Source organism: Octopus sinensis, linkage group LG14 (assembly GCF_006345805.1).
Source record: "Octopus sinensis linkage group LG14, ASM634580v1, whole genome shotgun sequence".
Lineage (NCBI taxonomy): Eukaryota > Metazoa > Mollusca > Cephalopoda > Octopoda > Octopodidae > Octopus > Octopus sinensis.
In genome coordinates, this window is record NC_043010.1 from 1,504,108 (window position 1) to 1,519,829 (window position 15,722).

General features: G+C 37.7%; 1 protein-coding gene across 2 annotated transcripts in view; it reads right to left on the reverse strand.

The window, feature by feature from the left end:
* Positions 1-310: 310 nt before the first annotated feature.
* The window catches only part of LOC115218756 (protocadherin-18-like), a 31,469-nt gene continuing 16,057 nt past the window's right edge, over positions 311-15,722 (reverse strand). The window contains exon 3 of one of the 2 annotated variants that reach the window (XM_029788668.2): positions 311-2,677. In XM_029788668.2, coding sequence (XP_029644528.1) covers positions 2,403-2,677 — 275 coding nt within the window. In that variant the 3' untranslated portion in view covers positions 311-2,402. The remainder of the gene's footprint in view (positions 2,678-15,722) is intronic. The other variant, XM_029788670.2, reaches the window with a different exon arrangement.

The window sequence follows — 15,722 nt, forward strand, 5'->3', positions numbered from 1 at the left end:
TATATATATATATATATATATATACATATATACATATATACATATATATATATATACATATATACATATATATATATATACATATATACATATATATATATACATATATACATATATATATATATACATATATACATATATATATATATATGTGCATATGTATTTATGCATGTGTATATATCTATACACATTCTTTTCGTTCTTGTATTCACTTAGTTATTGTAGTGATATAGTGATATTATTATGTACACACACACACGCACACATATATGCATATATATACCTATGCATATATGTGTCTATTTTATTGTGGATCAATAATTAACATATGGATTGTTTTTTAGTAACGCCGTGAGATGTCACTTTTTAAGTCTTTGTTCGATCACATCGCTTTCATTGGCGTCGCTATTGATTGTAGTATTATTATTAAAATCATCATCATCATCATAATCGTCATCGAATATTATTACAGTTATACTCGTTTCTCTTGAAACCAATCGCGATATATTCGAACTTGGCTTTATATTGATGAGCGTCCCCACTTCATTCATCACCCTTGTAGCAAAAAGAAAATAAATAAATAAAAAAGATTATTAATTATTAATTATTATTATTATTATTATATTATTATTATTATTATTATTATTATTATTATTATTATTATTATTATTATTATTATTATTATTATTATATTTTCAACAGAATCACGCGATGCTCTGCTGCACCACAAGATCTACCGTTTTCAACTCCCGAAGCATGTGTAGGTAAAAAGCATTTTTCTTTGTAAAGAGGAGTGGGTAGAATCAATTTTTTTTACATATATTGTTGTTTTTTGCTGGTGTTCTTTAACTCCACGTCATCTCTGATCGAGCAGATTGACGATCAAAGGTATTCCAGACGTGACCAAAACGTCCTATATCAAGGCATTGCGTAGCCAGTTCTATAATACATTAGGAAATGTATCGTTCACAAGACGGCACTGTTTAATTTCAGGGAGATTTGGCTGTCATTTTCAGCAGATCAAGCGACCAGAGGAAGTTACCCCAAGAGTTGTTTATGTTTTTTGTGTGCTTGTGTTTTATTGTTTGTCAATTTGTTGGTATTACTTTTTATTATGTTTACCACGTTTAATTGTTGTTGCTGTTGTTGTTGTTGTTGTTAGCCCCAAGTCATCTCTTAGTGAGCAGATCTATAATGAAATGTATTCCGGCCGTGACTATCTCGTCTTTTTCTTGGACATTTAGGATTACATTATTTAAAGTGTTCTGTCTTTCTTTTAGGACCGTAGGATATCATCTGAGTAAAATTCGGTTGCGTCAATCTCGCTGCTCAAATGAGTGCGGACTATTTCTCGTTTGTGTTTGTGTGTGTGTCTGTATGTGTGTGTGTAGGGGGTGGGGTGGGGGTGGATGTTGTTTGCCAATGAGCCAAAACAGAAAAAAGGTAAAAAAAAATGATAATAAAATAAAGTAAAAGAAAAAGAACCGTGTGTCTAAACGGTCTACTGATCCACAAGAATTTACCCCGAAAAGCTCCTTCAACAGTCTCCACACACATACACACACACACACACACACACGCACACGCACGTACACACACACATTAATTTAATGGCGGAAATAAACTGGATAAATACAGTGGGAATATAAAAGTACTGTAATGGCCGTGAAGGAGACGAGATATCCACAGCTTGAATGTCGGTGGGGAATGATGTGAGTGTATCCCCGTGTGTGTGAAATAGTGAGTGAAAGAATTCCTTATTTGTGTGTGAAAGAAAGAGGGAGTGTGTGTATCTATGAGGGAGAGAGATAGAGAGGGTAGTATGTGTGTGTGTGTGTTGTTTTTGTTGTTGTGATCTTTGGTCATCTTTAATGAAAAAGCCCTATGATCAAAGAAACCAAAGAGTTCCAGCCAATTGTTCAACCAACTGCATTCCTTCTCGTGATTCGAACGTGCAAGTGGACGAGAACTCCTCAGACACGTGCACCCTTAGCGTAAATCTCTCGGCATAATGTATAACAAGGTTGGACCTTTGGATTAAAGGTGCAACAATCAAGGAAGAAAAGAAAACGGTGGAGAGTGAGGAAGGAAGGGAGGGAGGGAAAGAAGAATCTACCCAGTACTTGACTAGACTTTATATATCGATCCTGGAAGGATGAAAGGCAAATTTAACCTCAGCGGGATTTGAACTCAGAACGCGGAGAACTGGTTAAAAATGGAAGGCGTAGTGTGAAGAAAATTTATGTCTATATATGGTTGTATGTGATGGTGTGTTTATTTGCAGCTGTCTTTTGTGTGCGCATGGTGGCTACGTGATTGTGTATGCGCATGCGTGTGAAGGATCTGCTTTTTAAATTGGTTTTTAATGTTTCGTTTTATTCCTATTTTGGTTCAGTCGTTCATTACGAATATGGGATTTTGGGTAATGCCGGTAAAGGTTTACTGTAAGACGTGAAGCTATTTCGTAACGGTAAATTCCACGGTTGCAATTTGCTGATACTGCCTCCTCTTATTGACTTAAGATCGATGACGTCATTGCTGTTGGAAGAAATCGGACTGTTGTTTCCCTGGTCGCTGTCGCTGCTCGAACTTTTAGCGTTCTTTGGTCGGCTTAGCATCGGTGGCATCGGTTTTCTGCTGGCGATCTTAGAGTGCTTTGGTTGTAGTGAGTAAGGATCTGCAAGGAAACAAAAAAACTGAATGAAATCAAATCAAAGACAACAATAAATAAACAACAGGCAAGAACAAAAAAAATGTTTTGGTTCATTACGGTGGTGGAAAGGGGGAGCGGGTAAGAGAAAGGAGTAGGGGGCTTAGTTTACTAGATCGATGGTAGCAGACGTGAAGGCGGTGGTGGCAGTGGTGGTAAGGGGACACAAAGGACCATTCGGTGAGATTTACATTCAGGACATGGAAGGGTTGAGAGGGGGCTTGCATAGCAAAACTGGAAATAATTTTATTCTGAGCTGCATTGTTCTTGCAATCTTCCTCCTGTCATAGTAGTAGTAGTAGTAGTAGTAGTAGTAGTAGTAGTAGTAGTAGTAGTAGTAGTATCAGCAGTAGCAATATCAGCAGCAGCAGCAGTAGTTGTAGTTGTTTCTAATATAAGCACGAGACGATTTGAAATTCGTGTTAGTCATTTAAATCAAAGATCCTTGTACTTGAACTGGTACTTAATTTTATCGTCAACTGGCCGGGGCGGGGCGGGGCTAAAAGGCAAAGATAACCTTATCGATATTTGAACTCAGAGAGTGAAGAACGTCAAAGAGAATGCGTCAAACATCTTTCCGAACGCTCGAACGACCGGAAGCAGAGCAAAAGCGGAATACAAGGGAAAAACAACTGACAAGAAACACTAAAGAATTTACAAGCAGTAAAACGGGTGGAGACAACAATAACAATTAAGACACATTCATAAATAATAAATAAATAACTAGGCGCAGGAGTGGCTATGTGGTAAGTAGCTTGCCTACCAACCACATGGTTCCAGGTTCAGTCCCACTGCGTGGCATCTTTGGCAAGTGTATTCTGCTATAGCCTCGGGCCGACCAATGCCTTGTGAGTGGATTTGGTAGACGGAAACTGAAAGAAGCCCGTCGTATATATGTATATATATGTATGTGTGTGTGTGTGTTTGTTTGTCTCTCTAGCATTGCTTGACAACCGATGCTGGTGTGTTTACGTCCCTGTTACTTAGCGGTTCGGCAAAAGAGACCGATAAAATAAGTACTGGGCTTACAAAGAATAAGTCCCGGGGTCGAGTTGCTCGACTAAAGGCGGTGCTCCAGCATGGCCGCAGTCAAATGACTGAAACAAGTAAAAGAGTAAAAGAGTAACAGCGTAGAATAACAAAATAAGAATTAATAAAGGTACCTAAAATAGAAGGAAACTATATAAGGTTATCCGGGGTGCGCCTTGCCCAAAAGTTGATTACCTTCACACACTAAAAGCACGTGCTTTTCCCCAGGTTTCACCACCATCCTACAGTTAGTTATTTAATGTAAGTTTGTTTGCTGATTATTCTCATCTAACTTCATAAAATATACTAGGGTGCAACAGTTTCCTCTCTACCTTCATATCTCTCCTTATTATGTGGGTTGATGAGGACTTGGTTTGAGAGTAAAAGGTCTGTTTGTAAACCTTTCAACCACGTCCAGTATATTTTAACTTCTTTCGTTACAGCCACCAGACGAAAGAGGAAAACTACTGCTCTTCTTTAATAAAAGAAAGCGTCGGATTACTCTTCACGATAGACGTGGCTCCATGATAACAGCTGTCCCACATGTACCTTCAAATTATCAATCCACGGACACTGAATGAGTCAGTGTTAGGCGTTTTCCTCACCCTGCGTGTGTCTTGTCCAGGCTAGGATATTAGTTAGAGTCCGACATAGCTATGACTACAAAGTTTATCTTATGCACATAAAGCAGCACTGCATAATCAAAGACTTTCTTATGATTCCAGACCAGAAAGTCTTCCATAGGAGACCAGTCTGACAGTTCCAATCAATGCTCAGAATCACTCCCAGTCCACCGTCGCTAACATCTTTCACTAGCCTCTACAAGATGCAAGGGTCCACTTTCCACCGACTTCACAGTCCGGCTGGTTGAGTGCGGTGAAGACCTGGCAACATTCCAGAAGCTATCACACCAACCTATTTCTGCTCTGGATCCCAGATTGCAGCCTAGTCAAAGAGTTGAGTGGCGTTAAGAGAGCATAAACAGAGATCATTCCTGGACGTGTTCGCCTCAGAACGGGCCCTCGCATCATCCATCACGCTATCCCAAGGCACATTTATCGCGGTCTTTAGCAGGGATAGTAAAATTATGATTTTTGATATGAGTATAATGTCGGATCTAATGGTTAAGCTAATCTCGGTATTTCACCGGTATTTATTTTATCCATCTTAATTGGGTGGAAAGAGAAACAAAGTCACCCTAAACGAGATTTGAACTCGGTTCTTAAAGGAGCGTAACTGAATATGGCAAAGCATTTTGCCCGCCATTTTACCGACTCAGCCATGTTTCGTGTGACTCGAATAACGAATATGACTCTACCGCGATACGACTGACTTAAATTTATGTATTGACAGCTGTGAAGTATTGTTACTCTAATACATTACGCCTGCTGTCAGTTTTAATAATAACAGCGTTGTGAGTAAAGCTTTAGAAGAGAACGGCATTAGAAAGAGAGCAATGAGAGGCGAAAGAAAATATGTTACTTCATGGACAGTTTTGAGAGATACACAAGAGAGACATTTGAGATTGACGGATCTTAGTATTGGTTATCCAAAGGAAATTTGAAGGAGAAAGCAGAAAGGGTGATAGCGAGAGAGAGAGCGAGAGAGAGTGAGTGAGAGAGAGAGAGAGAGAGAGAGAGAGAAGAGAGAGAGAGAGAGAGAGCTGGGAAGTTACGAAACACGAAGAAGCCAATACCATTGTTGATGGTAAAAGAGAGGACAGACATGTACGTGGTATTTCGTTGAGAAACCGAAAACTGTGACATATTTAATCAGTAGCTAAGAAACGTTATCTCGGAAGCAGCATTATAAATGCTAACCTCACAAAATATGCTCCAATTTCTTGTGGAATCTATACTGACGATATAGATTTTAACTTTCAGCAGCAAAACTGGTGCCAAACTGTAATTGAAAGACGAAAATTCTTACGTTCCCTTTAGTGTTCTTAATATATAACAATATTCTTGCCTTCGCGGGAGTATGAACCTATTAGAGTGTGTCACTTCTGTATTTAGGCTGTATTTTACAGAAAGAGCGATAAAGTTAGAGATAGAGAGAGAGGGAGAGAAGGAAAGAGAGAGAGAGAGAGGGGTGGAGGAGGACGAGGAGGAGAAAATCACTGGCGCTCTAAGGTTTTCCTGTATAATTTCAATGTAAGCATTCTGGAGAATTGACCGGCGGTCAAAAGAAAGAATCACGGTATTTCAAACTGACCAAGTCTTATAACAGTCCAGGACAAACTGAATTGCACGCTGAACGAACAAAATATTTTGAAATGCTTTTAGTAGTGCGGCCCACCTGCTAATGGGTCATGTCTCATTCGACTTGTTTCTACGTAAAAGTTGTCCGTGCATGCCATATAATGTAACATCTATGTGGTTGTTTGATATGCTAGTAATAGCAGCCAAACCTTTATCATTCTTTAGCAAGAAGAGAATTTGGGGATAATGAAGTCTTAGATATGGCATGTTTGAAAGAAGAGAGAGAGAGGGGGGGGGGGAATTTAATCATAAAACCACTCTAGTAGGAGAGGGTGTTATGCCACAGCGGTAGCAGTAGAGTCAACAAACAAAGCAGCAACAACAACAGCAGCAACAACAACAGCAGCAATAACGACAATGAGAACTCAAGAGTTCTGGTATTGCAGTTGTCTAAAAAATAAAATAAGTTCTAAAGGTTGATTGTATCTTTTTCTCTCTCTCTCTCTCTCTCTCTCTCTCTCTCTCCACACACACACATTTAAGATTCACATTGTAGTACTAGCAATATACATTTGATATATATACATATATAGTTAGAGCCACCGACTTAACAGAGTTGTTAGAAATATGGATAGACTGCTTCGTAGCATTTGTTTTAAAAGAGAAAGGCGGCGAGCTGGCAGAAACGTTAGCACGTCGGGCGAAATGCTCAGCGGCATTTCGTCTGCCGTTACGTTCTGAGTTCAAATTCCGCCGAGGTCGACTTTGCCTTTCATCCTTTCGGGGTCGATTAAATAAGTACCAGTTACGCACTGGGGTCGATGTAATCGACTTAATCCGTTCGTCTGTCCTTGTTTGTCCCCTCCGTGTTTAGCCCCTTGTGGGTAGTAAAGAAATAGGTATTTCGTCTGCCGCTACGTTCCGAGTTCAAATTCCGCCTAGGTCGACTTTGCTTTTCATCCTTCCGGAGTCGATAAATTAAGTACCAGTTACGCACTGGAGTCGATGTAATTGACTGGCCCCGTCCCCCCAAAATTCGGACCTTGTGCCTAGAGTAGAAAAGGATGCGTAACTGGTACTTAATTTACCGACCCCGAAAGGATGAAAGGCAAAATCGACCTCGGTGGAATTTGAACTCAGAACGTAACGGCAGACGAAATACCACTATGCCTTTGCTGCTGCAACTACCAGTACTACTGCTGCTGCTGCTGCTGGTGGTACTACTACTACTACTACTACTACTACTACTACTACTACCACCATTACTACTACTACTACTACTACTACTACTACTACTACTACTAATAATAATAATAATAATAATAATAATACTGCAATGAACAGTCACAACGGAGGACATAATTACACCGCAGATGTTAAGTTATTGATTATTGATAGAAGTGGAGGAATATGTCTAAAGTCCTACAAAGAATGTTCAATTTTCAATTAATTCCGTCAATCTAAATGAAAATAGTTACTCCCGGTCCTCCTTCCACCTTCACCACCACTACCACTAACTCTGCTACCACCAACAACACTACCACTATCACCAACACAAACACCGACGCCACTACAACCAACAACATTGCTAACAGCAGTGCCACTATCACCAACACCGCTACCCCCAACACGCCAATACCACTACCACCAACACAACTTGTACCAGTACAACCGTTACAAACAACACCACTATCACCAGCACCGCTACTACTGTCACTACTAGGCTCCACACCGACACCACCACTACCGCCAACACCACCATTGCAAACACCACCGTTACCACCAGCGCCACTACTACCTATAATACTATCATCCACACCAACACCACCAATACTACCAACACCACCAACACCAACACCACTATTACAAACAACACCACTACCACCAGCATCGCCACTACCTATACTACTATCCCCACACAGACTCCATCACTGCTACCAACACCACTATGACGACCACCACTACCACCACCGTAATCAACACCACTATTACAAACAACACCACTACCACCAGCGCCACTATTACTTATACTACTATCCTTCATACTAACACTACCACTACTACCAACACCACTATCACCATCACCACTACTATCAACACCAACATTGCTATCAGTAACAATAACCCCAACACCACTACTACCCATACTAATTCTGCTACTCGCACTATCATCACTAACACCACCACCAACATCACAACACTACCAACACTCTCTGCATTATCAACACTTTCACCATTGACCATCCAATAGCTACCCTCAGTCAATCTGAACATCTTCACTTGGTGGACGCGTGTCATACCCAAATCTTCAGTGATAATGGACTGAACTGAACTGCACACAATCTGTACATCCTCTGATAACTCACGGATGCTGATGCGACGATTTCCCCTCACAGCTGCGATATTTTTCTCAGTTCTGCAGGTTGCGGGTCTCCCAGAACGTTCGTCAAGATCGACATTTTTTCGGTCATCTTGGAAGTGTCTGAAACACTCATACACTCGTGTACCGCTCATACACTCCTCTTCATACACTTTACGCAACTTTCTATACACTTCTCAGCAAGTATCGCCGAGAGAACTTTTTCTGTCATGGTCAATGCAAGGATTACACGCTACACACCTTCCTACCAAGCACTGCTATAAACAGTGGAAGTAAGCTCGAACGTTAAAACTTAGTGCACATGCATAGCAGAGTTTAAGGTCAACTTTCGCCCAGCGGCTTCACTCTGCGTGTTTTAGCTTCGTTACTATGCAAACAGTCCGGATACTTATTGATCAGACCTCATATATATATCTTTGAGAGAGAGGGGGGAGAGACAGTGAGAGAGCAAGAGTGGGAGAGCAGTGTGGTTAAGAATTTCGAGTTGTAACCACGTTGTTTCGTGTTCAATTCTACTGAACAGCAATTAATTCCTACTATTGCTCCGAGCCAACCAACAACTTGTGAGTGAATTTGGTAGATAGAAACTGTAAGGAAGCTTGTGGTACACACACACATGTATGTATAGATATGTGTGTGTATGTGTGTATACACATCTAAGTCTTCACGTATAGTTCAGCACAGGCCACCAAAAGCACAAATATTCCGATTAAGCTACCCACTACAGCATTAGTTTAATTTGTACAGAGTAACATAGTTCCTCTGAGTATTCTTTATTTTCGTTTGGGATGATTAAAACAAAACGGTACACCTCCTCTGACGAACGATCAGCAAATTCTGAAACGGATCAATCAGGAATTAGTTGAGTTCGTTTCTTTCCCTTCACATGGAAAGAATACGTTTGTAGTATGAATGTATTTATGTTCTTATAAATTCCTTTCAGAACTAAGGCATTAATATATATATAATATATATATAATATATATATATATATATATATATATATATATATATATATGTGTGTGTGTGTGTGGTGTGTGTGTGTATGTGTGTGTGTGTGTGTGGTGTGTGTGTGTGTGTATGTATATGTGTATCTATATTCATCTAACTATCTGTCTGTCTGTTTGTCTGCCTTCTGTCTGTCTATCTTTTTGCCTATCTATCTATCTGTATATATATAAATCCTTAAATCCGTAAAAATGTTTTAGCTCGAAGGCCGCGGCCATGCTGGGGCACCACCAATATATATATGTATACATATATATATATATATATATATATACAGAGAGAGAGAGAGAGAGAGAGAGATCCTACTACACAAATACACACTGTCACACACATATCCACGCACACACATCTACAATAAGTGTGTGCGTGTGTGCATATATATATGTATGCACCCACATATACATATATATATATGAATGCATATACACACATACATATGTATATATGTATCTCTATAAATATATTTATAAACATATATGCATACAACATACACACACACACACACACACACATATATATATATATAAACATATACACACATACATATAAATACACACACACTTATGCATATCAGTTCCAAGAATGTGATTTGTACTAATTGATTAACACCTTATGAGAATACGATTGAAAGTGTGTTTGACCATATATGTGCGTAGATAATTGTATATCTCTGTTTATATGTATGTGTGTGCGAGCGTGTCTAAGCATGGACGTGTCTTTCCATTTATGTGTCCTCCTAATTTCGTATGATAGCAGCTGTCCTAGATATGTGCTCGGCACACTAATATGTTCTACTGTATTTCTACAAGTATCTCAAAACCGCAAATCTCAAATGAAAACAAACTGGATATGTTATTGTTATTGACACAAAGAACTACCGTGGAACTCTGAGAGAATTCGAAAAACGGTGGAATATGTATCGGGAACAGCGCAAACATCCAATTAGTAAAAACAGTTTGGACTTTATAGGGAATACATTATTGCAGTCTCAATGTTATTTTTAAAAATGGAGTGACTTTGACAGCGACAAGGCTAACATCACTGCTGCTTCACTCATCTTTATCATCATTATCATCGCCATTGTTGTCATCACGATTATCAACATCATTTTCATCGTCGTCGCCCATATTGTCTTCTTTGTACAGAGCATGAATCCGAGCATGAAGTTGGCCGCTCTCTTATTCATTTTTTGTCGGCAAGAACTATAAAACCCAAAATAGATTAACAGCAGAGACAAAAAGAAGACGTCCCAGAAATTGCCACCGGTCGCGAAGTACCACCGACTGAAGCTCCAGCATTGCCGGAGATTACCCGATTCTTTGTGAAATAATCCAACGAAGAGCTCCAAGGGGATCTTTCCTCGGTTATGTTGGAAGGTAACATAATAATGGTTTCAAATTTTGGCACAAGGCCAGCATTTTTAGTGTGTGGGTATCAGACGTCTGCGATGAGCCAATTACTCAAATGGTACTTATTTTATCAACTCTGAAAGGATGAAGGTTTGAATAGTGAGGTCAGCTTTGGCGAGATATGAACTCAGAACATAAAAAAGGCATCAGAAATGCCGCTAAACATTTTTCCTTCTTGCCCTACCTGCTAACAATTCTTACGAGCAAGCTACCTCAATAATAATAATAATAATAATAATAATAATAATAATAATAATAATAATAATAATAATGGTTTCAATTTCTGGCACAAGGCCAGCAATTTTAGGGGAAGGGTTAATCGATTACATCAGTCTCCAGTGTTCAGCTGACACTTATTTTATCGACCCTGAACGGAGGAAAGGCAAAGATGACCTCGGCGGAATTTGATCTCAGAACGTAAAGCATTAAGGATTCTCTCGGCTAGACACCTTAACAACAACAACAACAGTAGCAACAACAACAATATCAGCAACAGCATCAAGAACAGCTATAAGAAGAAAAGTAAGAAAAAGAAGGGGGATGAGGATGATGACGACGACAACGTGGACGATGATGATGATGATTATGATGATGATGATGAGGAGGAGGAGGAGGAGGAGGAGAAGGAGGATGGTGGTGGTGGAGGTGGAGGTGGAGGTTATGGTGATGAAAAATGATAATAATTATGATTTCTCTGTTTGCCACATTTATATACACATGGGAAAACAATAATATTGATAATAATTATAATAGCCAAAATGAAATAAAATAAAATGAAATAAACAACAGCAACATCAATAATAATAATAATAATAATAATAATAATAATAATAATAACAACAACAACAACAACAACAACAACATCAATAATAATAATAATAATAATAATAATAATAATAATAATAATAATATAATAATAATAATAATAATAATAATGGTTTCAATTTCTGGCACAAGGCCAGCAATTTTAGGGGAAGGGTTAATCGATTACATCAGTCTCCAGTGTTCAGCTGACACTTATTTTATCGACCCTGAACGGAGGAAAGGCAAAGATGACCTCGGCGGAATTTGATCTCAGAACGTAAAGCATTAAGGATTCTCTCGGCTAGACACCTTAACAACAACAACAACAGTAGCAACAACAACAATATCAGCAACAGCATCAAGAACAGCTATAAGAAGAAAAGTAAGAAAAAGAAGGGGGATGAGGATGATGACGACGACAACGTGGACGATGATGATGATGATGATGATGATGATGATGATGAGGAGGAGGAGGAGGAGAAGGAGGATGGTGGTGGTGGAGGTGGAGGTGGAGGTGGAGGTTATGGTGATGAAAAATGATAATAATTATGATTTCTCTGTTTGCCACATTTATATACACATGGGAAAACAATAATATTGATAATAATTATAATAGCCAAAATGAAATAAAATAAAATGAAATAAACAACAGCAACATCAATAATAATAATAATAATAATAATAATAATAATAATAATAATAATAATAATAATAATAACAACAACAACAACAACAACAACAACATCAATAATAATAATAATAATAATAATAATAATAATAATAATAATAATAATAATAATAATAATAATAATAATATAAATAATAATAACAATGATAATAATAATAATAACAACAACAACAACACAGAGCGCTAATTTCGGTTAGATCAATACATGATATATCATAGATGCTATGTTTCCAGTGATCAAACTGCCATCAGTAAATTCTATTATAGAAACTTAAGAAAGTTAAGAGATTTGCGTTTTGTGTGCAAAAGAAACCCTGCAGCAATATTTATGGACGTACTTAGTTGGCCGCAAGGTAGAAAGCCAGTTGATGACTTCGTGATTAAAAAGAAAACTATATTGGACAAACAATACTACTGTGTTATCGAGATAACATCTAAACCGGTTAGTTCTAGTATGGAATGGATTACTAGCTTAACTTGACTTCAAACGGTTGGAATTTAAATTGGATTTTGAAATATTAAAAGATATTGAAGATAACAGAATGAATTCTTAAAATGAGAGAGAAGCAAAGAAGAAAGAGTCGGATATAAAGGGAGAGAGAACGAGAGCAAAAGTGAACGTGCGAGATAGATAGATAGATAGATAGATAGATAGATAGATATATAGATAGATAGATAGATAGATAGATAGACAGATAGATAGACAGACAGATAGATAGATAGATAGATAGATAGATAGATAGATAGATAGATAGATAGATAGATAGATAGATAGAAAAAGACGGAAAATAGAATTAAAGGGAGATAATGGGTGAGACATGTGGGGCGACAGACAAAAGAGAAGGAAGGAAGTGCGTAAATAAACTAAAGGATAAATAATAAAAAGATACGTAAAGATAACATAGGAGAGTTAAAAAGTAAAGTAGAAGAAATTTATTAAAAAAAAAAGTCTGGAAGTGTTTACCAATTCCAACAGAACAACGTACGACTTCAAAGAATTCAACAATAACATTGCAAACTCAAACATACGCACACAACACATGGACACATATACACACATACGCGTGCTATATATATATATATTATATATATATATATATATATATATATATATATATATATATATATATATATATATACATATATATATACATACATATTATATACATATATATATATATATATATATATATATAAACTAAACACGCGCATACAGCTATGTGTGCAACAATATGAAAGAATGCACATGTGTCTGTCTGTATGCATGAACGTGTGTGTATGTGTGTGTTATACACGCACGCACAGACACTCACACACACACACGTACACATTATCATTAGAAATATCAGTCATCAGCACCATCGTAGTATTCATCTTTTGCTATTGTTGTAGTTGTTGTTGTAGTGACTATTATTCAAAAGTCACACACTTATTGCGTGCTTTCTCTGAATAATCGTGCCCAGTTCTGTGTACTTTGGTAACATGCGAAGTCTTGTTTGGGTTTTGGATTTTGGAGTGTATGCAAGTACTCAATATATACGCTTACAGAGCTTAATTGTGGTATTGTCTGTATATTCCGTATATTTGTAATTATCATCATCATCATTATTATTACTATTATTACTATTATTACTATTATTACTATTATTATTATTAATATTATTATTGCCTTTTATTCCATTTCAGGGTCGATGAAATAAGTACCAGTTGAGCAGTGGAGTCAATGTAATCGACTTACACCTCGCCCGATATTACTGGCCTTGTGCTAAAATTTGAAACCATTCTGGTTGTTGTTCTTGTTTTATTATTATTATTATTATATTATTATTATTATTATTATTATTATCATTATTATTATTATTATTATTATTCTCTCTTTTACTCTTTTACTTGTTTCAGTCATTTGACTGCGGCCATGCTGGAGCACCGCCTTTAGTCGAGCAAATCGACCCCGGGACTTATTCTTTGTAAGCCCAATACTTATTCTATCGGTCTCTTTTGCCGAACCGCTAGGTGACGGGAACGTAAACACACCAGCATCGGTTGTCAAGCAATGCTAGGGGGACAAACACACACACACACACACATACATATATATATACATATATACGACAGGCTTCTTTCAGTTTCCGTCTACCAAATCCACTCACAAGGCATTGGTCGGCCCGGGGCTATAGCAGAAGACACTTGCCCAAGATGCCACGCAGTGGGACTGAACCCGGAGCCATGTGGTTGGTTAGCAAGCTACTTACCACACAGCCACTCATTATTATTATTATTATTATAATTTATTATTATTATTATTATTATTATTATTATTATTATTATTATTATTATTATTATTAAAGTGGCGAGCTAGCAGAATCTTTATCACTCCGGGTGAAATGCTTGGTGGCATTTCATCCGTCTTTAAGTTCTGAGCTTAAATTCCGCCGAGATCGACTTTGTCTTTCCTCTTTTCGGTATCAATAAGGTAAGTACCAGTCAAACACTGGGGTCCATGTAATCGACTTCCACCTCGTTACCCGAACTTGCTGGCCTTGTGCCAAAATATGAAATCATTATTGTTATTATTGTTACGTTCAAATTTTGCCGGTCATCTTAGCTTTCCATCTTATGGGACAGGTTACACACACACACACATCTATCTATCTATCTATCTATCTATCTATCTATCTATCTATCTATCTATCTATCTATCTATCTATCTATCTATCTGTCTGTCTGTCTGTCTGTCTGTCTGTCTGTCTGTCTGGCTGTCTGTCTGTCTGTCTATATCCATATATATATGGTGGCTGCCCCCTCGTTATGGAGTATGGCCATTGCACGAAGCTTAATCGATGTTGTTAACGTGCAATGCCTGTGCAAGAAGGTTTTTTTTAAAGTGAGGAAAGACTGTACACTGAGTCAATCCCACTCACTAAGCAACAGCAGCCATAATCCGAAAAGAAGAACAAGTCAACATCATCGGTAACTACTGAGCCGCAGGTTTTATGTCGGAATTATCCCAGTTACCTGAGTTACCTTCACCTAGAAGGATGTCCTAACAAAGCTAGGAGTCCTTCCCTCCGAATGGTTTAACCGCGCGATCGGGTATTGAGTCCGATTATTTCTATGTCCCCGCGCAGCTATGTATATACATATATACACACACTATGTATATACATATATACACACACTACGTTGTTAAATCATTGTGTTACTTCGCTACTTTTTTCACTACGTCTTCATTATCCAACAGATTATCGATGAACTGATGTAATCCATTCTACTCCAATCTGCGCCACAGTAGTCAACAAAAACCTTTATATTTACCTTTAGCATCCACTATCCTGTTCAGCAACATGATTCAACCGTTTTATATACTCAGTTAAACACTAAAGTGTCTTGCTTTACTAGAGATATACAATGAACATACAATGCGAAGAAAGCAGACATATTTGAGTAGTCATACAAATGAGATTAAAAAAGATTTGTTTTATTTTAATATTTT